The sequence below is a fragment of the Drosophila serrata genome, unplaced genomic scaffold, assembly GCF_035046125.1.
Source record: "Drosophila serrata isolate PLE 108 unplaced genomic scaffold, ASM3504612v1 contig_340, whole genome shotgun sequence".
Taxonomy (NCBI): domain Eukaryota; kingdom Metazoa; phylum Arthropoda; class Insecta; order Diptera; family Drosophilidae; genus Drosophila; species Drosophila serrata.
Genome location: NW_028257238.1, coordinates 91,369 through 117,332, shown reverse-complemented (window position 1 = coordinate 117,332; position 25,964 = coordinate 91,369). Strand labels below are relative to the sequence as shown.

Genomic DNA, 25,964 nt, shown 5'->3' with positions numbered 1-25,964 from the left:
ATATCTTATAGCTGACAAGTAGAATAATGTAAAAATTTTAATATTAAATTAAATAGGGAATAAAAAACTGTATTTTTTTTTTTTAATTTAAATATATTTCTCTTCCAGTGGAAGGAGTTTTAAACATTTTAAAACTTATTTTTGAACACTTATGGTAAATACCGTTCTTTAATTAAATGATTTTCAGTCAACCAATAACAGAATGCAGGGATATTCGGCCTCCCGAAAGCTATTTTTTGTTCGCTAATATTATTATATATTTATTATATTTTAAATCCTGTATATATAATCATGATATATTTATATATAGTAATAACAAATATACTCCGACCGAGAACCTGAAAAATAGCTGGATTATTTTCTTAAGGCCTCGCTCCGAAAATAGCTAAAACTGTAAGAAGCCAGCGTGTCAGCACTGACGAAGAATGTTCGCTACAAGAAGAGGTGGGCTGAAAACGAGAAAAGGGGGGAAAATTGGCGCAAATTTTACACGCGAGGCACAACCAGTGATTGATCAGCTCTTGTAATAGAGGTGCGTTGTAAGGGCTTCGTGCGCCGGCAAAAAAAATGCCGCAGATTGGAATTGACAGAGAAAAAGAATTAAATAATGATAAAAAGTCGGGCATAATTCTGAATCTCGCAACTCGCTGACGCGTCTCGCTGGAGTGTCGCTCTCCGACACAGCCTGCGTCCCGCTCGCACGCATGCCGAACATGCCAGTCAGTTAGCTAGCCATCCCGTTCTATTCCGTGTCTACGTGTCGGTGTGTGCGTCAGTGTGTCAGAGTACAAGCGTGTGTGCGCTGTGTATGTGCAACAAACAACGGCGGCCGCTATAACAAAAAAATTGTAAATAAATATGCTGCCGATCGATACAGCGCGCGATAATCGAAAATTGTGCTCGAAAAAAATCTAGAATAGTCCCAAAGATTTATTCTGGCCATAAAAATGGGTGATAGGCTACGTATTGGGGCATTTATTGAACAATTTGAAATTAATTTGTTCTCTGCGTTGTTTGCATGGCCACCGGTTCGTCAGACAAGGACGACGATAGTGCTGCGTCCTATGGCCGCTGTTTTCTTCCGCTCTCATTTGCTCGCGGCGAGAGCCAGCAGAAAACCCGCTCATTAGAGATGCGCTAATCTAGTTACTTATATTTTGTTTTCGCTCTGTGAATATCTTTTTTTATTTACTTTTAAAGAACTGTTTGTCTATTTGTTGGGCTTATTGAATCATTATTTGAATCTTTCTTTATTTATCTTTCTTTAGGGCTGTCCAAATATAAATATTCAAAATATTTTTTATTTATTTGACTTCAAATGTAGACTGTGGTCAATTAGCGGAAAAAGGTTTTTTTGACAAACAATCGGTAAACTACAATATGTTTTTAGAATATTTGTATTTACTAATGACTCACACTACCTACACGCGTTTATTATTATTTATTAAGGTATGTTTTACAACAAAAGTGAAAAACCTTTCCTTATAAAAATTCGTTATTCATATTTTCAAATTTTATAAATCGGTTTTTTTTTCCCTATCAAGTTTTCCAAGAAGTTAAGGCCATACTGATTTGATTTTACAGTCAAATTCATTTCCATTATTCTACTTGTGTGTGCTAGTTTAAAAATTCCGCAAAAGCAGTGACTTGAAAATATTTTGCCGATTGTTACTGGTGAGTAATGCTCATCACTGGGCGCCTCTCGCTGTTTCGTTATCTGGCGCGCCATATTACGCGCACTCGCGCCGCTCTCAGAGAGCGTGTGTGGCGTGAGCGGACAATCACTCTTTGTTACAGGCTAACAGAGGGCTAACAGCGGTGTTCGAACAACAGCGTGACTAAGGTGATAGCAGTAGTGATGTCATTTCATTATGAGTAAAAAAGCTAGATCCACAAAATGTGTTAGCCAAAACTTAAGAATATTCCTTTTAGGCGTTATTTCATCATAGTATTTAATTTGTTGAGGGTATTTAATTAAATTTGTGCTATATTTTAGGCCTCTACACTTTTGTTAATTTCTTTTTCTTTTATTTCTCTTTTTCGGATGGATTTTTAATGACATTTTTGTGTCTGATTTATTTTTTTCCGCTCCCATTAATTTATTTTCGTTTTTTAGAAGGAGATCTTCTAAGGATTTATCGTTGTTTTGTGCTATATTCTAGGACTAATTATTGAAAAAAAATTTGTCAGTATGCATTTTTAATTAGATTCTTGTGTCTAGTTTTTTTTTAAGCTCGCATTAATTTATTATCGTCTTTTATAAGGGTATTATCTAAGGATTTAGCGTTGTTTCCGCCTGTAATTAACCTTAGGTTCGCCTCGCTATCACACTTTCGCAGCCAAATCTGGCGGGAAAAAAAAGCTGAAACAACAACACTGCGTGTGTATGCCATACAAACGCAACAACATTTGGCCGAATTTTACACGAACTCGACGCCGTCTCGCGTTTGTTTTGAGAATTCGACGCCACTCTCGGCCTTTTGCGAGAATTCGACCCCACTGCTGCTAGCGTGTAGAATGCACAACCGAGACTGTAAAGTGGACCCAAACTATGCCGTGTGGATCGTGGACTTTGTGGATTCAGTCCAAAACGAAACGCGCAAGAAGACGGTAACAAAGCGGACTGGAAATTTTTTGTTTAGTGTGCGAAAAAGCTAGTGGGAATTTTTAAAAATCGACGGAAAATGTGAAAAATCGGTGGTATGAATTCGAAATTCGGCGAAAATTCGCAGAATATTACAAAATTTGGTGCGTGGCAAACGGTTGAGTTTGAAAAAATTAATGCCCGGCTCGGATTTGGGCGAAATTTTTTTCAAATTTTCCTCGGCATTTTGCCGAATTTCGGTTTTTCTCCAAATAATTTTGCGATTTTTGTGCCGGTTGTGAAAAATCAAAACGCTGGCGACACAACACAAAAAATTTCTGCAATAGAAACTTTGATACGACGTGAAGAAGAAAACGAAAAACGAAAAACGACGAGCGGAGGAGCGAGCGGACACAGAAAAAAATGGAATATATTTCTGTCGTCTGTTTTCTTTCTTTTTCCAATGCTCCTCGCACTCGTTGCCGCTTACCGTCGTGTGTGTATGCACACCAATGCCGCTTGCTACCACTACCAGTGCACGCGTCGCGAGAGCTCTCCGCTCTTGCTCTCTCTGTCGAACTCGTGCTCGTGCTGGCACACTCGCTACGTGTGCCTGAGTGCTGAGAGCTCGTGTGTGTGGAGAAAACGTCGTCTCTGAGAGAATTTCTGTACGCGCGCCCATCTCTTTGTGCCAGTGTGCGTGCGTGTGCTAGTGGAGCTTTGTTAGTGTGTGCGTGTGCGAATGAAAGCTTTTTGTCGGGCAGCCCCACTATGTCCGTCCCGCTCGGGTTCCACTCGCCACTCGCCGCCCCAACAAATTGAATTTCATATGATGGCCGCTCTGAATGCGGAAGCAAAACCAAAATACGGCGACTTTTTTCGACAAAATTAACTCTATTAACCGCCAATCGGTTGGCAGGGATTTATAGGGAATTTTTTCTAGCGTCCATGGATAGATTTTAGGGAATTTGTGTTCCGCAGTAAAGGGAAAATTTCCAAGATATTTTAGCAAAATCTAACATTTTTTTTCAATCTTCTTAAAAAAAAATGTGGTTATTTTTTCTTAGTTAATTTGCTAATTTCAAATAATTCCACGGCACTTGTTTTGTGGGCCTGGCGGCAAAATAGGTTTTATTATTTTCCTTTTCGTGTGTGTGCCAAAAGAGCGAGAGGCGAACACAGACAAACACACACGTCTGCGCCAAGTGGCGAGTTTTGGCGAATAATTGCGAGACAAGAACAACAACAACAGCACGCACACACGCTCCCACAGCAGTCGGAGCTGACCGAGACAGCGAGTGGTCGTCAAGCGGCAAAAGAAGAGGAGCACAGGCACACAGACAAGAGAATTCTCCTCGCCTCGCACTCGCACTCGCAACGTTCGTTCCCTTTTCGCCCGTTTCCCTTTTCCCGTTTCGTTCCTACTCGCGCGCGGCTAAAAAAATAAATAAATACTGATTTCGACACATATTTCTCTGTGCGATTTGTTGTTTGCAAAATTCTAATAGGATGTGCGTTAATATTTTGATTTCTTTTGTTTTGTTTTTGTTTTTTGTATCACTACAGTTTATGTGCAATGTTAGAGTGGCAATCGGAGGAAGAAGCAACAACATCAACGGCAACAGCAACAGCAGCAGCAGCATCAGTAACAAAAACAAACAGAAACAACAACAACAGCCAACATGTGAATTGCTTTTTTTTGTACCCAAAACAAAATTAAATGAAAGGAATCAAGTGCAGTAAGAGAATATTTATATTATCTATATACAACTATAAGTTCGACAAAAAAAACTGAAGAATCGCATACAAAAACAAAACAAAAAAGCCGCCAAAAAAGATTAACAACAAATTGCAAGCAAAACAAACAAAAATAAGAAGCAAAAAAAAATGAAACAAGAGAGAACGAAAAAGGAGCGACGAAGCAAAAGTTGAGGAAGAGGCAGCAGCATCAGAAACAACCGTTAACTTCGTAGCACCAAACAAGAACAATAAGTAATAATAATAATAATAATAAACAAAACGGCAACAACACATCATCTTCCACTAGCAACGGCATTAACAATAGTAACAAAAACAACAAGAGCAACAGCAACAGAAGCAGCAGGAGGTGGAGGAGGAACAACAACACAAGCAGCGCGCCCAACCAAGGTCAACTTTTGGTGTGGGGCCCAACAACACAAAATGCACGCGTGTGTCTGCTGCTGTTCGACCAACAACAATTGCAACAACAACGGCAGCAGCAGCGGCAGCAGCAGCAGTGGCAACAGCATCAGCAGCAGCAACAACTTTGAACAACAGCAACAGGAGCAGGAGGCAGCAATCAAGGATCGGGAGCAGAAGCAACAGGAGCAGGAGGTGCAGGAGGAGCCGGAGCCGGAGCAGGAGCAGGAGCAGCGGGAACAACACCTGGTGCGGGCTGGTGGCGGCGGCGGCAACGACAACGACAACAACGATCTCAACGGCGCCGCAACGAGGAGGCGTTGGTGGTTGCGTGGTCCTCCAGGATCTGTATCCTGGATTTGGACGACAGCAACAAGGTGGTGCCCGCCGGGCGTCGTCGCGGTGACGATAGCGCCGATACCGCCCACGTTGCTGGCCACCGGCCCCGAATCAGCTGTAGCATCAGCAGGAGCAGCATCAGCAGCAGCAGCAGAACCAGCGCCAGCGGGATCCTTTACAGGATCGGAATCAAAAGCAGGAGTATACTCCGCAGCTACCTCGAAGCTCCAGCTCCAGCTGTGGCAACAGCTATTGAAGCCAATCCAAGGACAAGGAGTCCCAAACGCAATCGCAATCGCAATCCCAGCCAGCCAGCCAGTGTTGGTGCACGCCATTTGAGTGCCTCTAAATCTGAGTGCGTGCGTGCTTCTGTGTGTGTGTCAGTGTATGTTTGTTGTGTGTGTTTTACCTCCCGTGTGTTGCAAAGTGTTCGATTAATCTAAAAAATAAAAACACACACACACATCGAACAACAACCGATATCATTTTTGACAACCTCTGTGCAACTGTCAAACAAAAATATATTAAAAAGGGAAATCGAACGAAAGAAATAAAAAAAAGAAAAACTGCCCGCGCAAAGAAAAACAAGAAAGGAAGTCAAAAGACGAACCTCAGCTCTACTCAACAAATAAAAATAAAAAAAAAACCGTAAAAATTTAAAAAACGTGAACAGCAAAGACCAAGAAAAACCCAAAAACGTGAAGCCTAGAACGCAAGGAGCAGCCAGAAGAAAGGAGAAGTGCTTTCCCTTCTTTGGTCCATTTTTTTCCTCCTCATTTTCGGTTTCGGCTTGCTGCCCTCAAGAGCAGCAACAACGAACAGCAAACTAAATCTATATGATGGCCGATCACTTAGACGAACCGCCTCAGAAGCGGGTCAAAATGGATCCAAGTGAGTAGAAACCCAATAGACCTCTTTATTTCCCCCCAAAAAATCGGAATTCTGACAAGAAAATCAAAGTACACAGCATAAACTCGACTTGATAGTTGTCAAATTTAATTATTTTCAAGCAGAATCTTAGGATAACTTCCTGATTATATATTATATATACATAATTATGAAGATCAATCACTAAGCTTGTACTTTGCTTTCTTGGAGAACCTCCACCCCCTTGTAAAAATTCTTGATTTAACCTCCTAACTTGCTCTAGCCACAGCTGACATCTCCTACTTTCTGGAGGAGAATCTGCCCGATGAGCTGGTGTCCTCAAACAGCGGCTGGTCGGATCAGTTAACCGGTGGCGGTAACGGCGGAGGAGGCGGCGGCGCCTCCGGCGTGACCACAAACTCCACATCCGGACCAAATGCAGGCGGCGGACCCAATAAACCACCAGCACAAGGACCAGGACCGGGCTCAGGACCCGGTGGCGTTGGTGTTGGTGTCGGTGTCGGTGTCGGCGGCATGGGTGTCGGTGTTGTTGGCGTCGGTGTCGGCGTTGTGCCTTCCCAAATGAACGGAGCCGGCGGCGGCGGTGGCTCCGGTACTGGCGGCGATGATGGCAGCGGCAATGGCTCTGGAGGTGGCAATGCCGGCAGTCAATTGCGTCAGATGCAGCATCATCAGCAGCTGCAGCATCTGCTCCAGCAACAGCAACAGCAGCAGCAGCAGCAGCAAGGCCAAAAGGGGGCCATGGTGGTGCCCGGAATGCAACAGCTCGGCAGTAAGTCGCCCAACCTGCAGTCACCCAATCAGGGCGGCATGCAGCAAGTGGTGGGCACTCAGATGGGCATGGTCAACTCGATGCCAATGTCCATATCGAATAATGGCAACAATGGCATGAATGCCATACCAGGTGAGTCCTTGAAGCAGCAACCGGCAAAGGGAATATGCTTAATAACTCTTCCCCCTAATCTCTGCTAGGCATGAACACTATCGCTCAGGGTAATCTGGGCAACATGGTGTTGACCAATAGCGTTGGCAGTGGCATGGGCGGCATGGTCAATCAGCTGAAGCAGCAGCCTGGCGGCGGCGGTGGCGGCGGTATGATCAATGCAGTGTCCGTGCCAGGACCTGGAGGACCTGGAACAGGACCCGGCGGTGTAGGAGCAGGCGGCGGTGCAGGCGGTGTGACGCCAAACCAAGGCATGCATATGCAGAACGGGCCGATGATGGGACGTATGGTTGGGCAGCAGCATATGCTACGTGGACCGCATCTAATGGGCGCCGCGGGAGGAGCTGGAGGCCCAGGAAACGGTCCCGGAGGGGGAGGACCACGGATGCAAAATCCCAACATGCAAATGAGTAAGATTCTTGCGATGCCTTCCTTTCATAGAGTCGGTATTAATGAAGGATCCTTTCATTCTGAACATTCTTTAGGTCAACTCAACAGTCTACCTTACGGAGTGGGTCAATATGGTGGACCCGGTGGCGGCAACAATCCCCAGCAACAGCAGCAGCAGCAGCAGCAACTTCTCGCACAGCAGATGGCGCAAAGAGGCGGTGTTGTTCCAGGAATGCCGCAAGGAAATCGACCCGTGGGAACTGTGGTGCCCATGTCCACTCTCGGCGGGGATGGGTCTGTGCCAGCTGGGCAACTAGTAGGTGGTAATCCCCAGCAGCAACAGATGCTGGCACAGCAGCAATCCGGAACCATGGCTTCGCGCCCGCCCCAACCAACCCAGCTCCTCGGTCATCCCGGACAGCAGCAGCAACAGCAGCAGCAGCAACCGGGAACGTCTCAGCAGCAACAGCAGCAGGGAGTCGGAGTTAGTGTTGGACTGGGTGGAGCGGGAGTTGTGGCTGGCGGAGGAGCCGGTTCCGGCGCTGGCGTGCCACCTGTTGCTGGTGGTGGATCTGTAGGTGCTGGCGTTGCAGGTGGCCCCGGTGGAGCCAATCGTGACGTGCCCGACGATCGCAAACGACAGATTCAACAGCAACTGATGCTGCTTCTCCATGCGCATAAGTGCAACCGGCGCGAAAACCTTAATCCGAATCGAGAGGTCTGCAACGTCAACTATTGCAAGGCGATGAAGTCCGTACTGGCCCACATGGGCACCTGCAAGCAGAGCAAAGACTGCACTATGCAGCACTGCGCCTCCTCACGTCAGATCCTGTTACATTATAAAACCTGCACCAACAGTGCCTGCATCATTTGCTATCCCTTCAGACAAAATCATTCGGTCTTTCAGAATACCAATGTGCCGCCAGGTGGGGCAGGTGGGAATGCTGTAGCCGCGCCAGGCTCTGGTGGCGGTGGTGGAGGAGCTGCCGGTGGAGCAGCCGGAAGTCTACAGCAACAGCAGCAGCAGCAACAACAACAGCAGCAGCAGCAACAACAGAATCAACAGCCCAATATGGCCGGCTTGGTTGTGGATGGCAAGCAACAGCAGGTGGCGCCCGGCGGAGGTCAGAATACTGCGATAGTCCTACCGCAACAACAAGGAGCGGGCGGAACACCTGGCGCGCCAAAGACACCAGCTGATATGGCCCAACAATTAGCCCAACAACAGCAGCAACAACAGCAGCAGCAGCAGCAGCAGCAGGTTCACCAACAACAGGTTCAGCAGCAGGAACTCCGTCGCTTCGATGGCATGGGTCAAGTGGGACTTTCTCCCGTAACTGCCGGCGGAATGCAACAGCAACAGCAGGGATTGCCTCCGGGCATCCGCATGCAGGGTGCTCCGCCGGCGGTTAGGGTTCTAGGACCTGGTCCTGGACCCGGTGGACCCAATGTCCTGCCAAACGACGTCAACAGCCTGCAGCAGCAACAGCAGCAGCAGCAGATGCTCCAACAGCAGCAACAGCAGGGCCAGAATCGACGACGTGGTGGCCTGCCCAACATGGTGGAGCAACAACAGCAGCAGCAGCAGCAGCAACAACCCAATCCCGCCCAGCTGGGTGGCAACATTCCAGCACCACTCTCCGTCAATGTCGGAGGCTTTGGCAATGCCAATTTCGGTGGAGCAGCAGCTGGCGCAGGCGGCGCCGGTGGAGGGGCCAATGATAAGCAGCAGCTGAAGGTGGCACAGGTCCATCCGCAGAGCCATGTCGTAGGCGGCGCTGGCGGTGCAGCCGCAGGTGCTGGCGCGAGTGGTGGCCAGCAGGTGGCTACCGGTTCCAGTGTCCTGATGCCAGCGGATACCACGGGCAGCGGCAACGCTAGCAATCCCAACCAGAATGCAGGAGCGGGAGCTGGCGGCGGCGGCGGCAGCGGTGGTGCCGTCCCTGGCGGAGGTGGTGGAGGCTCTGGACCTTCCGGTGACAGCGAGAAGGATTGGCGCGACATGGTGACCGCCGATCTGCGCAACCATCTCGTCCACAAACTAGTACAGGCCATCTTCCCCACCTCGGATCCCACGACAATGCAGGACAAGCGTATGCATAACCTTGTCTCCTATGCGGAAAAGGTCGAGAAGGACATGTACGAGATGGCGAAATCCAGGTCAGAATACTATCACCTGCTAGCGGAGAAGATCTATAAGATCCAGAAGGAGCTGGAGGAGAAGCGGCTGAAGCGTAAGGAGCAACACCAGCAGATGCTGATGCAGCAGCAGGGTGTTGCGAATCCTGGAGCTGCAGGAGCGACTGGTGGTGCCGGTGGTGCAGCTGGTGGTGGCGCCGGAGCCGTTGGAGGCGTTTTATCCCAACAACAGCAGCAGCAGCAGCAGCAGCAGCAACAGCAGCAGCCGGGTCAGCAACCTGTCCAGGCCGGCGTCCGTCCCATCATCAGTCCCATGGGCGGCGTTATGCCGCCGCAGCAGTTGCGTCCACAGGGTCCACCCGGAATGGTGGGCCAGCAGTCGGGTGTGAGCATGGGCGTCGGCGTTGGCGTGGGCGTTGGTGTCACCAACAACATGGTGACGATGCGAAGTCACTCGCCCGGCGGCAACATGCTCACCCTGCAGCAACAGCAGCGCATGCAGTTCCCGCAGCAACAGCCACAGCAACCTCCCGGCTCTGGAGCTGGTAACATGCTGGTGGGTCCACCCGGACCCAGTCCCGGCGGCATGGTGGTCAATCCGGCGCTATCGCCGTATCAGACGACCAATGTGCTCACCAGTCCCGTGCCGGGCCAGCAGCAACAGCAGCAGTTCATCAATGCGAACGGTGGCACGGGAGCAAATCCTCAGCTGAGCGAGATGATGAAGCAACGACATCTTCACCAGCAGCAGCAGCAGCAACAGGCGGCGCAGCAGCAGCAACAGGGAATGCTATTGCCGCAGTCGCCCTTCAGTAATGCCACACCCCTGCAGCAGACACAAGGCGGCAACAGCTTCAGTTCGCCGATGCAACAGCAACCGCAACAGCAGCAGCAGCAGCAGCAGCAGCAACAGCAACAGCAGCAGCAACAGAAGCCCGGCAGTGTTATGAACAACATGCCGCCGACGCCTACGAGCCTGGAGGCCTTGACTGCGGGGGCTGGAGCAGCGGGAACGGGAGGATCGGCCTCCAATGTTACGGTTTCAGCTCCGAGCCCCTCGCCTGGCTTCCTGTCCAATGGCCCATCGATTGGCACGCCCTCCAACAGCAACAACAACAACAATAACAGCAGCAGTAGTGCCAACAACAACCCGCCCTCAGTGAGCAGTCTGATGCAACAGCCGCTGAGCAATCGAGCGTCCACACCTCCCTACATACCCGCCTCCCCAGTGCCGGCGACAAGTGCTTCCGGTTTAGCGGCAAGCAGCACGCCCGCATCAGCAGCAGCGGCGGCTGCGTCCTGTGCTAGTGCCGGCAGTGGCAGTGGCAGCGGCAGCAGTGGAGCCACAGCAGCGGCGGGAGCTACCACAACGACCTCGACATCTTCGGCAGGTTCGGGTACGCCGCTTAGCTGTGCCTCTTCCTCGGTATCCACACCCACGTCAGCTACGATGGCTTCCAGCAGCAGTAGCGGCGGTGGCAGTGGAGGATCCACGACGCCTGCCAGCAATCCCCTGCTTCTGATGTCAGGCGGTGGAGCGGGAGGTGGAACGGGAGCGACGACAACCACATCTATGTCTGCCAGTAGTCGTATGATGAGTAGCTCCAGTAACCTCTCCTCACAGATGGCCGCTCTGGAGGCTGCGCAGCGAGACAACGACGAGGATACACCTTCGCCCTCCAATGAGAATACCAATGGCAGCGGCGGCAGTGGCAATGCCGGCGGTATGGCTTCCAAGGGCAAGTTGGACTCGATTAAGCAGGAGGACGACATCAAGAAGGAGTTCATGGACGATAGCTGTGGCGGCAACAACGACAGCTCCCAAATGGACTGCTCCACGGGTGGCGGCAAGGGCAAGAACGTGAACAACGACGGCACCAGCATGATCAAAATGGAGATCAAGACGGAGGATGGTGTCGATAGTGATGTCAAGATCAAGACCGAAGCCATGGATGTGGATAAGGCAGGTGGCTCAACAGCCGGAGGTCATCACGATGGCGCCGGCGGTGATGGAAGCGGCGGTAGTGGTCTTGGTGGCGGCAAGGATAATATCAATGGTGCTCACGATGGTGGAGCGGCCGGCAGTGCCGTGGATATCAAGCCCAAGACGGACACAAAGCCTCTGGTGCCGGAACCCATTGCCCCCACTGCCGGAGACAAGAAAAAGAAATGCCGTGAGTGTTTTTTATATCTTACCTTTGTTCGCAACTAATACTATGTTCCTCTATATAGAATTCAATCCCGAAGAGCTCCGCACAGCTTTGCTGCCCACACTGGAGAAGCTTTATCGACAGGAGCCCGAATCTGGGCCCTTTCGTTATCCCGTCGATCCGCAGGCATTGGGCATACCCGATTACTTTGAGATCGTCAAGAAGCCCATGGATCTGGGCACCATTCGGACCAACATCCAGAATGGCAAATACAGTGATCCCTGGGAGTATGTGGACGATGTGTGGCTGATGTTCGACAATGCCTGGCTGTATAATCGCAAGACATCACGGGTGTATCGCTACTGCACAAAGGTGAGTGGATTGCCTTATATTAACCCGGAAAGTTTACTCACATTCTCTACTCTCTCCTCTAGCTATCCGAGGTCTTTGAGGCGGAGATCGATCCAGTGATGCAGGCCCTGGGCTATTGTTGCGGCAGGAAGTACACCTTCAATCCCCAGGTGCTCTGCTGCTACGGCAAGCAACTGTGTACGATTCCGCGGGATGCCAAGTACTACAGCTACCAGAACAGGTATGTTTTATGTTGCTAATGTTGCAAGCTGACCTGCATTTTGAGGATCCTTGCTTGACTCTCACGTGGACACTGTTTTTGTTCCCGTTTCGGTTTCGTTTCTCTGTTTCTCTGTTCGATGTGAAATGTAATTTAGAAGATAATTCGCTTGCTTCTCCTTTATTAATGTTCCTAATGCTCAGACGTCTGTTTCGGTTCTAGTTTCCAGACTGTAAATATGATTTCTTTACGAAAAAACAATGTGAAAACCGAAGCAGTTCCTCTGACTTGATCGCTGGCTTTCAAGCGTCCGTTGGCTGCTTTTCAGCTTCTGTCCGTTTTAAGCACTAATTCAAAGGCTTCCGATCCTGATCCCGATCCTGATCCTTGCTCGCTCTCTCCTGTTACCCCTTTCTTTCTCTCTCTGTCTCTCTTAGTCTCTGTGTTTTCTGTGTGTTTCTGTGTGTTATCCTTAATATTGCTGTGTACATAGAAGCCTTAAATGTTGCACATTGCACAACGTAAATTGGAAAGTATTTAACAAACCGGCACACACACACACACACATACACAATGTCCTTAATATCCTTTACCGCCGCTTTTGCTCCAGCGCTTGATGCATCCACCGATCCATCATGACCATTCAATCAATATTCGGACTAAGTCCAACCCAATCCCAAGTCCAAGTCCGATTTCTAACATTCCACATTTTCGAGTAGCCAGAAAACCAAACAAAACGAACCCAAAAACGTTAACCACAAAAAAAAATGGAAAAAGTCCAATCAATATATAGATTTATATATATATCGTGATCTGTTCTTTAAGATTTCTTCAAAAAAAGTACCTGTAAATATAGCTTTATTTAAAAATAACGAAATTAAGAACAGATATCGATTACAATATTTGTGTTTAAATATCCCAACATATAATTTCAAAAATTATTCTGATTAAGAAAGAGTATATCGAACATAAGAATACGAGATCAATGCCAACAAATTACTCTATATTTGAAATACCAAATTATTTATTTATTTGTATTTGTTTTTACTTTTATTACTTAATCCAAATATGTAAGAAATGGAATATTTCTTTATCATGCATATTGTAATGTATCTTAATGTATCGATTTGTATTATTACGGTACCGATTTATCGATTTTTCGGCCAAGTTTTTTTTAAAAAAATGTAATTTTCCATTTATTCAAAAATGATTTTGGGAATTATCAAATGTAGACTCCACGTTGTTGGGATATTTAGATGAAATATAAATAAATTCTTTACCCTCTTAATTGTTGTATTAATGTGAACAAAAAATTCTAATGCAAATTCAATCACTTTTTTTTTCTCTCTTCCTTTTTCTTTTTTTGTTGTTTTGTTGATCTTCTTCGTTTTCTTACTCCTTCCGCCCCGCAACAACAAAACAAAAAAACTAAACAAAAAATAATCAAAATAATCAAATGATTAATAAATAATAATTATAATAATAACAAATAATAATAATAATAATACCCGTTAACCTGTGTCGCCTCATAACTGTATTTTTTTGTGTGTCTTTATCAAAATATGTATGTGTGTGTGTATCATCTCGCTCTCTCCTCTTTCTCTCTCTTTCTGTGTTTTTCTGTGTGCGTGTGTGTGCGTAAAATGAAAACTTGACAAAAACAAAAACCGAAAACAACAACAAAACATCATCAATACACTCACCCACACAACTAACCATTGCATATAACCATCTCGCTTGCACGCACACCACCTGTACGCCATGACACACACACACACACACACACCCACACCCACACACGCCTGGCCTGTGTTGTTGTGCTCCCTTTTGGCTGCCATCTTCAAATTTCGTCCACACAAAAAACATCATCTCTTCTGGCCATCAATCTAAAAATTTCAACAAAAATCAAAAACGAAAAACCAAAACAATTAAACAATTAAAAAACAATCAAAATGATCGAATAAAAAACAACAGTCTAAAGGAATACGGTGTCGCCTCAAATAGATACACCTACTGCCAAAAGTGCTTTAACGACATCCAGGGCGATACGGTCACACTGGGCGATGATCCACTGCAGTCGCAAACGTGAGTATAAAACATTGGAATTATCTTAAATTATACATATATAGTGTATTAAATATATAATATAATAAATAATATTACGAAAAAGAGGAAAGAAAAGAAGAGAAGCTATTCTAGATAATAATAAAGAGTTAATAAATAGTAAAATAGTTAGAATGCGGATATGATACTGCACTTCAAACGTAATAAAATAGTGTTTTTATTCGGATCTTACGAATATCTTTAAAAATGAAATTGTATTCCTTTTGAAATATGTTCAATATTATTAGTCAAGCTTAAGTATTGTTATACTAAATGAATATAATATATTCAAAATGTTATTCTTCATTACTTTAAATCTCATTAAATCATCTTCAACTTCAAGAAATTTTACATATCAAATTTTGTAATGAATATATATATATTCATTAAATCCTAATCACAAATTATTATAAAACACGTATAGTAATTTCATAATAGTAATAAAGGTTAATAGGAGATAAGGAATTTTTATTTTTTAAATATACCTTCCTTGATATATTATGTACAGTTTAAAAAACCATACTTAAGAAAAGGTATTGAGCTTCAATTTCAACACTCAAATATTTACAAAACTAAGTTTTGATAACAGTATTATTTCCCAACTTATTTAAGCCCCAAAAAATCAGAGAAAAACTAATCCCACTTATTTATAACCCTTTAATATGATATATAGCCAAATCAAGAAGGATCAGTTCAAGGAAATGAAGAACGATCATCTGGAGTTGGAGCCCTTCGTCGATTGCCAGGAGTGCGGTCGCAAGCAGCACCAGATCTGTGTCCTCTGGTTGGACTCCATATGGCCCGGCGGTTTTGTCTGCGACAATTGCCTCAAAAAGAAGAACTCGAAGCGGAAGGAGAACAAGTTCAATGCCAAGCGATTGCCCACCACAAAGCTGGGCGTGTACATTGAGACGCGAGTGAACAATTTCCTGAAGAAGAAGGAGGCTGGTGCCGGTGAAGTGCACATTCGTGTGGTCAGTTCGTCGGACAAATGTGTCGAGGTGAAACCGGGAATGCGAAGACGCTTCGTGGAGTCCGGTGAAATGATGCAGGAGTTCCCGTATCGGGCCAAGGCTCTGTTCGCTTTCGAGGAGGTAGACGGCATCGATGTGTGCTTCTTTGGCATGCATGTCCAGGAGTATGGATCAGAGTGTCCGGCACCGAATACGAGGCGTGTGTATATCGCATATCTGGACTCGGTTCACTTCTTCCGGCCGCGACAATATCGAACAGCGGTGTATCATGAAATCCTGCTCGGCTACATGGACTATGTGAAGCAGCTGGGCTACACTATGGCCCATATCTGGGCCTGTCCGCCTTCCGAGGGCGATGACTACATCTTCCATTGTCATCCCACGGATCAGAAAATCCCAAAGCCCAAACGCCTGCAGGAATGGTACAAGAAGATGCTCGACAAGGGCATGATCGAACGGATCATACAGGACTATAAGGATATTCTGAAGCAGGCGATGGAGGACAAGCTGGGTTCTGCCGCCGAACTGCCCTACTTCGAGGGAGACTTCTGGCCGAATGTGCTCGAGGAGAGCATCAAGGAGCTCGACCAAGAGGAGGAGGAGAAACGCAAGCAAGCAGAGGCCGCCGAGGCAGCAGCAGCGGCGAATGTAAGTGTTGGTGTCATGCAACCTAATCTCTTTTCAGAAATAATCTCCCAATTATCCATCAGCTCTTCTCCATCGAGGACAACGAGGTGAGCGGCGATGGCAAGAAGAAGGGACAGAAGAAGGCTAAGAAGTCCAACAAATCGAAGGCGGCGCAGCGGAAGAATAGTAAAAAGTCCAATGAGCATCAGTCGGGCAATGATCTCTCCGCCAAGATATATGCCACCATGGAGAAGCACAAGGAGGTCTTCTTTGTCATTCGTCTGCACTCGGCACAGTCGGCAGCGAGTCTAGCGGTGAGTCCTACATCTATTCACATCCATTTACAGGATTGTAATTTAATTATATTGAAAATTTCTATGCCACCACAGCCCATCCAAGATCCCGATCCATTGCTCACCTGCGACCTGATGGACGGACGCGATGCCTTCCTAACCCTCGCCCGCGACAAGCACTATGAGTTCTCGTCGCTGCGGCGAGCGCAGTTCTCCACATTGTCCATGTTGTATGAGCTGCATAACCAAGGCCAGGACAAGTTCGTTTACACCTGCAACAACTGCAAGACCGCTGTGGAAACGCGGTACCATTGCACCGTCTGTGATGTGAGTATTGACTATATTTTTTGTTTTGTTTTACGGATATAAGCACTCCCACGCCACTTGAATAAGACACCCTGGAAAAGATCTAGGACACCCACAAGAAAAGACTATCAAGAATGTTGCGGTTTGTTTTCATCTCATGATTGTGTAATGTTATATTTTTGAGTTATAAATGTATATTTTTTTTTAAATTTATTTTTGTTTGCGTGAGTTTAAAAGAACACAGAAGAAATGGGTCATTAGAATAGAAGATGCTTCAGTTTGATTGTTTTCATCGACGGGAGTTGTCATAGTTCTTTTTTATTTAAACTTTTGTGATAAAACATTTAATTTAGAAGGAGTGGACTGTGATAAGTGCAAGACTTTTGGATATATATATTTTTAAAGTAATCCAGGAAACGAAACTAATTTATCTTTTGATCTGATAAATAAAACAATAAAGGAAGCTAACTTCTGCACGCCGTTGTTTATAAACTTTTACTGATGAAACTTCGATCACTTTGAATTAACCCAATATAAATTATATATATTTATATTTAAAAACAAAGTTATGCCTGCTAAGATATCATTCACCTATACATTTTATATTTACAGTTTTACGTTCACTGTTTTGCATGATATAGTTGTCCGATTTTTATGAAATTTAACATAAAATTCTAGATAAATATATAAAGGCTATATATCAAATTTAACGAAAATCTTTTAAAAACTGGAAACGTTATAACATTTTTTTCTTAAAATTATCCGATCGTTCCTATGGCAGCTATAAATATATATGTATATATATAGTCCACCGATTCCGCATGCTCCGATTTATATCCTAGTAAAATTATATAGACGAATAATTCCATAGTTTCATTTAAATAGCTTAAATTTGTTCCAAAACAAATCTCGCACATCTGTACATATGATTCCCAACTTGTTCTAACATCCCTGGAACGAAGTGACTTGTATCAGGCCAGTCTCTAATATGTGTTGTGTTACAAAAGTTGCAAGTCATTGTTTACTAGTGTTCAAAGTTAATTACTGATCATACATACTTACTAGTCATAGATACTTACTGCTGATAGTTACGTACTGGTCATATATAATTACTGTTCAGAGTTACTTAATGTTCATTATTACTTACTGATCATCGTTGTATACTAATCATAATTACTTCCTGATTATAGATACTTAATGATCATAGATACTTAATGATCATAAATACCTTTTGACCATAGTTAAATACTGATCATTTGGCTGTTGACGCTGATTAAGAATATATGTATATACTTTAAATGGTCGGAAATGACTCCTTCGCAGCGTTGCAAACTTCTGACTGAAATTATAATACCCTGCAATGGTATCAAAATATACGTTTATAATTATAATTATTAACTAGAAACGAATAGTGATAATGTGTGACTCATTAAAGTGGCCAAGAGTGTTGTTTATATTTTGCTGTTCTTCTTCTATAGATGTATAATTATAATTTTCTTACTCTCCGCAGGACTTTGATCTGTGCATTGTGTGCAAGGAGAAGGTTGGTCATCCGCATAGAATGGAAAAGCTCGGCTTCGACATCGACGACGGCTCGGCGCCGGCGGATCACAAGCAGGCCAATCCACAGGAGGCCCGGAAGCAGTCCATCCAGCGTTGCATCCAATCCCTGGTGCACGCATGCCAGTGTCGCGATGCCAATTGTCGCCTGCCGTCCTGCCAGAAGATGAAGCGCGTTGTCCAGCACACGAAGAACTGCAAGCGAAAGACGAACGGCGGATGCCCCATTTGCAAGCAGCTCATTGCTCTCTGTTGCTACCATGCGAAGCACTGTCAGGAGCAAAAGTGTCCAGTGCCCTTCTGTCACAACATCAAGCTCAAGCTCAAACAGCAGCAGCTCCAGCAGAAGTGAGTTTTCCTTTCAAGAATTTCTCTTGGTTTGGATGAATCTCATCTCTTTATAATGTTTTTGTTGTTAAGACTTGTATTTATGTAACTTGTTAGCTTTATCTGAGATATCCTTTTCTATAACAAACTCCCTGATTTCATTGAGTTCTTTATATTCCCTACAAGAAATTGCAACCAAATCCTCTTAAGCTACTTATCATATATAACCCTTTACTTATTGCTCCAATCCTTTCTCTCTCATTTTTAGACTCCAACAGCAGCAGTTACTCCGCCGTCGCGTTGCTCTCATGTCCCGGACAGCTACTTCAGCGGCATTACCTGGACCGGCTGCTGTCAGTCCGGCTGTGGTTTCCGGCGGAGTGCCCGTTGTGGGCATGTCCGGTGTGGCTGTTAGCCAACAGGTGATGCCCGGCCAGGCAGGAATAATGACACCGGGTGCCGGCGGTATGTCACCTTCCACCGTCACAGTGCCCTCACCGGTTTCGGGCGGTGCAGGCGGTGCCGGTGGCATGGGTGGAATGACATCACCACACCCGCATCAAACCGGTATTGGCATGAAGCCTGGCGGTGGTCACTCGCCCTCGCCCAACGTTCTGCAAGTGGTGAAGCAAGTCCAGGAGGAAGCGGCCCGTCAGCAAGTGTCCCATGGTGGTGGCTTCGGCAAAGGTGGTCCAATGGCACCGCCTGTGATGAATCGCCAGATGGGAGGACCTGGTCCCAATCCCAATGTGAATCAATTGGGAGGCATGGGCGTCGGAGTTGGCGGTGTCGGTGGCGTCGGCGTTGGTGTCGGCGGTGTGGGCGTTGGAGGCGTTGGCGGTGTCGGAGTAGGACAGCTGGGTCCCGGCGGCGGTGGTGGAAACCCTGCTGGAGGACCAGGCGGCCCAGGTGGAGTTCCCGGAGCCGGAAATTGTGGCAACGTCCTGAATGCCAACAACCTGCTATCCATGGATCAGTGGGGCGGTGGTGGAGCCGGCGGCGGAGGTGGCAATCCAGGCGGTGGCAATCCCCAGGCCCGGTATGCCAACAATGCCACGGGAATGCGACAACCCGGCCAGCTGATGCAGCCGAATCTGTTACAGCAGCAGCAACAGCAGCAGCAGATGATGGGCCAGGGAGGACCCAATCAGCTCGGCGGTGGCCAAATGACCGTTGGCGGCCAGCACGGTGGCATGGGTATGGGCGGCATGGGCGCACCATCGATGGCCGGCGCTGCTGGCGGAGTACGACCGCCGCCCGGAGCCGGAGGTGGCGGTGGCGGCCAAACGGGCGGACTGAACACCCAGCAACTGGCCCAGATCATGCAAAAGATCAAGAATAACCCCACCAATGAAAGCAACCAGCACATCCTCACCATACTCAAGCAGAATCCGCAGATAATGGCGGCAATCATCAAGCAGCGCCAGCAGAGCCATCAATCCCTGATCAATGCGGCTGCGGCGGGCGGAGGAGCGCCTGGACCCGGCGGCGGAGCTCTGGCTCAGCAACAGCAGCAGGCCGGCAATGGACCCCAGAATCCGCAGCAGCAGCAGCAACAGCAACAGCAGCAGCAACAGGTGATGCAACAGCAGCAGCAGATGCAGCACATGATGAACCAGCAGCAGCAGCAGGGCAGCGGTGGTCCGCAGCAGATGAATCCCAATCAGCAGCAGCAGGTAAATCTGATGCAGCAACAGCAGCAAGGCGGACCCGGTGGTCCAGGTCCTGGACCCCATCAACGGATGCCAAACATGCAGAATGCCATGATGCTTCAAAGCCTGCCACCCAACATGTCCCCCGGAGTCACGGCCCAGGGAGGAATGGTGAGTGAACGCAAGAAACTATAATTTAGTTGCATTATTTTTTATTATTTTATTATAAATTTCCTTTGGGTTTACTGTGATAAATTTCCCCTTATTCGCTTTGCCTCAAAGGCAGATAGTTTACTTAACAAACGCTCCATCTTCACTTGCAGGTGCCTAACCAGAGTTGGAACAAGATGCGATACATGCAGATGAACCAATACCCGCCACCGTATCCACGCCAACGCGGTCCGCATATGGGCGGCGCGGGACCTGGTCCCGGTCAGCAACAATTCCCCGGTGGCGGTGGCGGTGCGGGTAACTTCAATGCCGGCGGTGCTGGTGGCGCTGGAGGCGGTGTTGTCGGTGTCGGAGGCGTGCCCGGTGGGGCAGCCGGTCCCGTCGGTGGCGACCAATACTCGATGGCCAATGCGGCTGCCTCCAATATGCTCCAGCAGCAGCAGGGACAAGTTGGAGTCGGTGTGGGGGTTGGAGTTGGCGTGAAGCCCGGTCCCGGTCAGCAGCAACAGCAGATGGGCGTTGGCATGCCACCGGGCATGCAGCAGCAGCAGCAACAACAGCAGCAGCAACCTCTGCAGCAGCAGCAGATGATACAGGTGACGATGCCAAATACCAATGTCCAGAATCCATCAGCGGTGGTGGGCGGCCCCAATGCTCAGGTGATGGGGCCGCCTACGCCGCACTCCCTTCAGCAACAGATGATGCAGTCGGCTCGCGCCTCACCGCCCATCCGTTCGCCGCAGCCAACGCCGTCGCCCCGCTCAGCTCCATCGCCGCGTGCAGCTCCATCCGCCTCGCCACGGGCACAGCCCTCGCCGCATCATGTGATGAGTAGCCATTCACCGGCGCCGCAAGGACCGCCTCATGATGGCATGCACAACCATGGACTGCACCATCAGTCGCCGCTGCCGGGAGTGCCGCAGGATGTGGGCGTCGGTGTCGGCGTTGGCGTTGGCGTGGGTGTGGGCGTCAACGTTGGAAATGCCGGCGGTGCCCTGCCCGATGCCTCCGATCAACTGACCAAGTTTGTGGAGAGGCTTTAGTGCAGCAACAGCAGCAGCAGCAACAGCAGCAGCAGCTACAACGGGTGGTAGCACTGGTCAGACTGAGGCTAAGGAGCACTTTCCAACCAGACCGGACCAGACCAGCAGGGATCACCAGTGTGTGTGTGTTAAACGATTGCGACTAACTACTCTATGATGATTGTACATTATGATTTGAACTATCACAACTAATGTGTACCGTAGGATAAGACACAGCCCCCAAATTTACCCCTATGCCCCGCGTTAGAATTAAGTTTAGGACAGCTTTTGATCAAAGCAGCAGCAGCAATCATTATTATCATTATGTTTGGTTTCCATTTACAAAACCACCGCGTAATAGCCAATATATTTACAAATGCAATATATATCTTTTGTCTAAAACACACACACACACACACAAACACACACCCCCTCATATGTTAGTTAATTAATCCCAATTAAATCCTACGTTCGTTCCAAATTTCAAGAAAGAGAAAGATAGGAAAGCACGGCAGAGTTAGTAAGGGAGGTTAGGACGTTTAACGTCGATCTCTAGAAAGGATACTTTTCCTTTTTAGGGCATTACAATTATGTCGAAATATATATATACAAATTAGTCAAGAATCATTTCAAATTGTACACAAAATATTGAACAGAATCTATATTCTCTATATAGAGATCGTTTTTTCCGAATGTGTGTGTTGTAAAGTTGATCTAGGTTTTTTGTACCCTTGTAGAGTTTGTAAGACAAGACGGGACGAGAACAGACTTCCCTTTTGAATCCGAAACCGCATCCGCACAAGAATATATACATATAGCCTATACAAAATGTAACGAAAGCAAAATGTGCCTGTTCGGCGATCGATCGGCAGTTCGAGATTAAGCAAAAGTGCTCCTTATAGGAGCTTCAAATTGGGAACACGTTAAATAACATAACATTACATTACATATTTTTATACACGAATCGAACGGAATCCTCAAAAACCAGATCCCCCAGGAGAAATCACTTCCAATTTGACAGGCAACAATAAATGAGCATTGGAGAGAGAGGATTAGGATCAGGATCCAAGATAGCAATAGGGAATATCAGAAATCAGGATAGTAGCATATGAAAACACCAAACAGGAGAAGCGTTACGTTACGAAGGGAATATGATTAACATGAGCAACCAATAGCAATAGCCAAAATGCTTTGAATACAGTTTTAGGGTACTTGAAATAATTAAGAACGATTTAACATTTACAACATATATATATATATATATATATTCATGTAAATATATATATATATATTCATACGTAGGACAACAAATTAGACTTGTAATTTTAACAAATTGTTCATAATCGATTGTATATTGTACCGCCCCCGTGTGAGCGTGTGCGTGTGTGAGTGTTTGTGTGTGTGTGTGTGTGGATGCGAGTGTGTGTGCTTTCCTAAATTCCTCATTTTAATTCAAGGCGGAAGACTCACTTTGGGAGGTACACCAAAAAAAAAATTGCGTCATTCCTTTTAAACCTATTGTTTTGTCCCAAGTTTAGATTCAAATTTTTATGTTAGCTGTCAATTAAACGTCAATGTCTCTGTATTTTATTGTTTAAGTAAAATTGTATTGTCCCCTTTTGTGTTACAACTGCAGCCAAAATTATAGAGACTTGTATAACTTATTTACATTACTTATATATCTATTTCAAATTTATAATTCTAACCAATTTGTTGATTTCCTCACTGTTAATTCCTTAATTATTATTATGTCCTTTCAAAATTGCATAGCCAAATTATTAATATTTTGAAAAAATTATAAATTATGTCAAACTCTTCCCTTTGGATGAGTAAATTATTAACAAAAAATCTACATTACAATTTTCATTGTTCTTTAAGCGAAACTACTAATGTCTATTTGCAATTCAAATCAAGCCAAAATTTTGCTAAATTTTCAAAATGCTTTAAGGGTTTTATCACACCCATGAATCCAATTACTTATAAACAAAATTATACAATTTAAAACTTTTAAAAATCACCATAAATCCAATTACTTATATTAAAAATTATACAATTTAAAACTTTTAAAAATCATCATAATGTTAAAGCCTATTGTGTGTTTTGTTGCAATAGTTTATCACCAAAAATTATGTCTACGACTTTTGTTTGTTCCCCTTGGTACCTCTTTCAAGTCCTCCTAAATGAGTCTCCCTCTTCAGAACATTAATTGGAATTACATCTTTTTTCATGTACATAACTTAATGTTTTACTTAGTATTTGATTTTGTGATAGCCAAACGAAATGAGCGAAGGATTAGGATGATGATGAGCAGTACCCCAAAACCCAATTTGTCTCAAAAAGCCCCAAGTTTAATGGATCATTTTTGGTAATGGAATAAGGGAATAAGAGTTCCAAGATCGCGATTGCTATTTATTAACGCTAAACAAACAAACAAACAACAACAAAAAAAAACACCTAGAATAACGATTTAGGTTTACCGCTATTTATTAGACATAGTCTGTAGCTTTCAAATGGGTTCTTTAATTAATCGGATCGGATATTATGTCTATATATATGATTTTCTTCAACATATATTATTGTTCGGATTTAAGTGGGTAGGAAAGAGATGGATTGCCTTCGTTTTCTAACTGTTTTCTTTGTACAAGTTGCCGCCGCCCAAGAATCAGACAGGGACAGAGAGAGTCAGCGAGAGAGCGAGAGGAGAGACAAAATAAAAAAAAGAACAGAAAGAGGGAATTTTGTAAATTTTAAAATACTAGGATAACTTATTCACTGCGCATAAAAATGCCTTCAATTGCGACATCAAGCAAGTAACTAACATTAATTGTAAATACCCAACACAAAACATACAGATACAAGTACACACGATATATATATATAGATCTATATATATTACATACACATATTACTGATTAGAAAAGTAGAGTTTGTAAAATCCAATGCCCTAGATTTTAAGTCGTATATATCGGTTATATCGTATATATATTTATAGATCTACTCTCTCCACACACCGACAAACACACACATGCGCATAGGATATATATCGCGATATATATATACATATATATTTAGTTAGTGTGTTTTTAATCGAAACGCGCGTAGTTTCCTTAGCTAAGCGAAAGACAACAAACAAAATAAGAAAAATTTGAAAACCAAAAGATAAAAAAAACAAAAAAAAAAAACAGCTGCGCCTGCCACCGATTAAAAAGAAATTAAGGAATGTATGCAAAACCCACGCTGCGCTGCACACAATCAAAACAGACACCAAATAACAAAAAAAAAAACAAACAAACAAAAACAAAAAACTAAGAATAATTCAAGTTAAATTAAAACATTAAAATTTAAATATTATATTATATAGAATCGTGAGAAAAACCAAACATACTCAAGTCACTGGGCTCTGCCGCCGAATGCCTTTGTACTTTTAACGTATGTAAAACAATGAGAATCGGTATCGTTATCGATCGGCGGTTGATCATCGAAATCTATCTGCCATCGGTAATCGATATAGTTGCGATAACATGACGCTGCCTTCAAATCGCAGACGCCGCGTGCTGGTAGCAAAAATAAAAAAAAAACGAATTAAAATAAAACTAAAAAATAAACATATAATCGGTAAATCGAAATAGCGGGCGCAGCAAACCCCACGATAGTAACCAAAAAAAAGAAGAAAGAAAAGAAAGAGAAAGAACGAGGAGCATGAGAAAGAGAACGCTGCTAAACGTATTTTTTCTCCGCATTGTTTTTGTTGTTTTTTTTTTATCACCACAGTCAGGCAATGAACAAAGTTATGAGTGTGAACGAGATAGACAGAGAGAAAGGAGAAAGCGCGAGAGTGTGAGTGAGTGAGAGCGAATCAAGGATCATTCTGTTCATTCGAAAGATAAAGATGGCGGAAGAAAGTAGAGCAAGCGAGAGAGAGAGAGATAGAGAGAGAGCATATTCCAAAACTATTTGTGATTACAATTATATATGATGAGAAAGTGTGGAAACAAGTAAACCAGAAAACATAGAAGCAACACAAAGCGCATTAAACATAAAGCGGGAATAAGATGATAACTAGAGCGTAAGCCGTAGACTAAAGCCAGCGCTATATACACATTTATATAGGTACGATCGATAACACACACGCGTTTAGGATACACACACACGTATATATATAAAAAATATATATATATATATACTATATATGATATATGAAGGATCTTAGTTAAGCGAACAATTGTAAATTATATATATGAACATTTATTCTAAATGCAGTAGCAGCGGAAAAAATCGTTAACCGAAACATGAAATCGATGGAGATATAGGAGCACTTTGCTAAACGGCGTTTATTATTATGCATACAAAATGTAATTTCTTATAACAAACAAAAAAAAAGATCAAGAAAACCCACAAAAAAAAAAGAAGGACGAAGGACTCCTAGATGGGGGAGAACACAAACAATTGCGAACGAAGAACATGAAGAAGAAGGTGGTACGCCTAGATAAGTCAAGTGTAAAGTAAACCAAGCCTTAGTAAAAACTAGTTCTAACTCAACAACAACCACAACAAAAAACAAAATAAAAGAAAACAAACGAAATGAAAAACAAAAAACGATTGATACTAATAACTAATATTAATAATGAGTACGATAATGTTTATGCTAATGATTACGATAACGATAATGATAAAAAGAAATTGAGAAACCGTTACGACATAATACCTACTTGTAAAATAGTGCGACAGTTAAGCTGATAAGATGACTTTTGACTTTTCTATCAGA

General features: G+C 44.9%; 1 protein-coding gene across 8 annotated transcripts; it reads left to right on the top strand.

Moving 5' to 3' along the window:
- The first annotated feature begins 2,148 nt into the window (after positions 1 to 2,148).
- On the top strand, positions 2,149 to 25,656 carry nej (CREB binding protein nejire). 8 transcript variants are annotated; one of them, XM_086837997.1, is made up of 15 exons: positions 2,149 to 2,700; positions 4,151 to 5,974; positions 6,240 to 6,875; positions 6,944 to 7,324; positions 7,400 to 7,620; positions 8,212 to 11,617; positions 11,676 to 11,965; positions 12,028 to 12,185; positions 14,139 to 14,249; positions 14,941 to 15,889; positions 15,952 to 16,182; positions 16,258 to 16,488; positions 17,978 to 18,375; positions 18,623 to 20,177; positions 20,330 to 25,656. In XM_086837997.1, exons 2-15 carry the CDS (start codon positions 5,920 to 5,922, stop codon positions 21,218 to 21,220), a joined length of 9,513 nt encoding a protein of 3,170 aa, XP_086694123.1. In that variant the 5' UTR covers positions 2,149 to 2,700; positions 4,151 to 5,919; the 3' UTR covers positions 21,221 to 25,656. The 8 variants fall into 8 exon arrangements, with proteins under 8 accessions (XP_086694123.1, XP_086694121.1, XP_086694116.1 ...); XM_086837995.1 differs by having other exon boundaries at positions 7,400 to 11,617; positions 14,169 to 14,249; XM_086837990.1 differs by having other exon boundaries at positions 7,400 to 11,617.
- Positions 25,657 to 25,964: the final 308 nt, after the last annotated feature.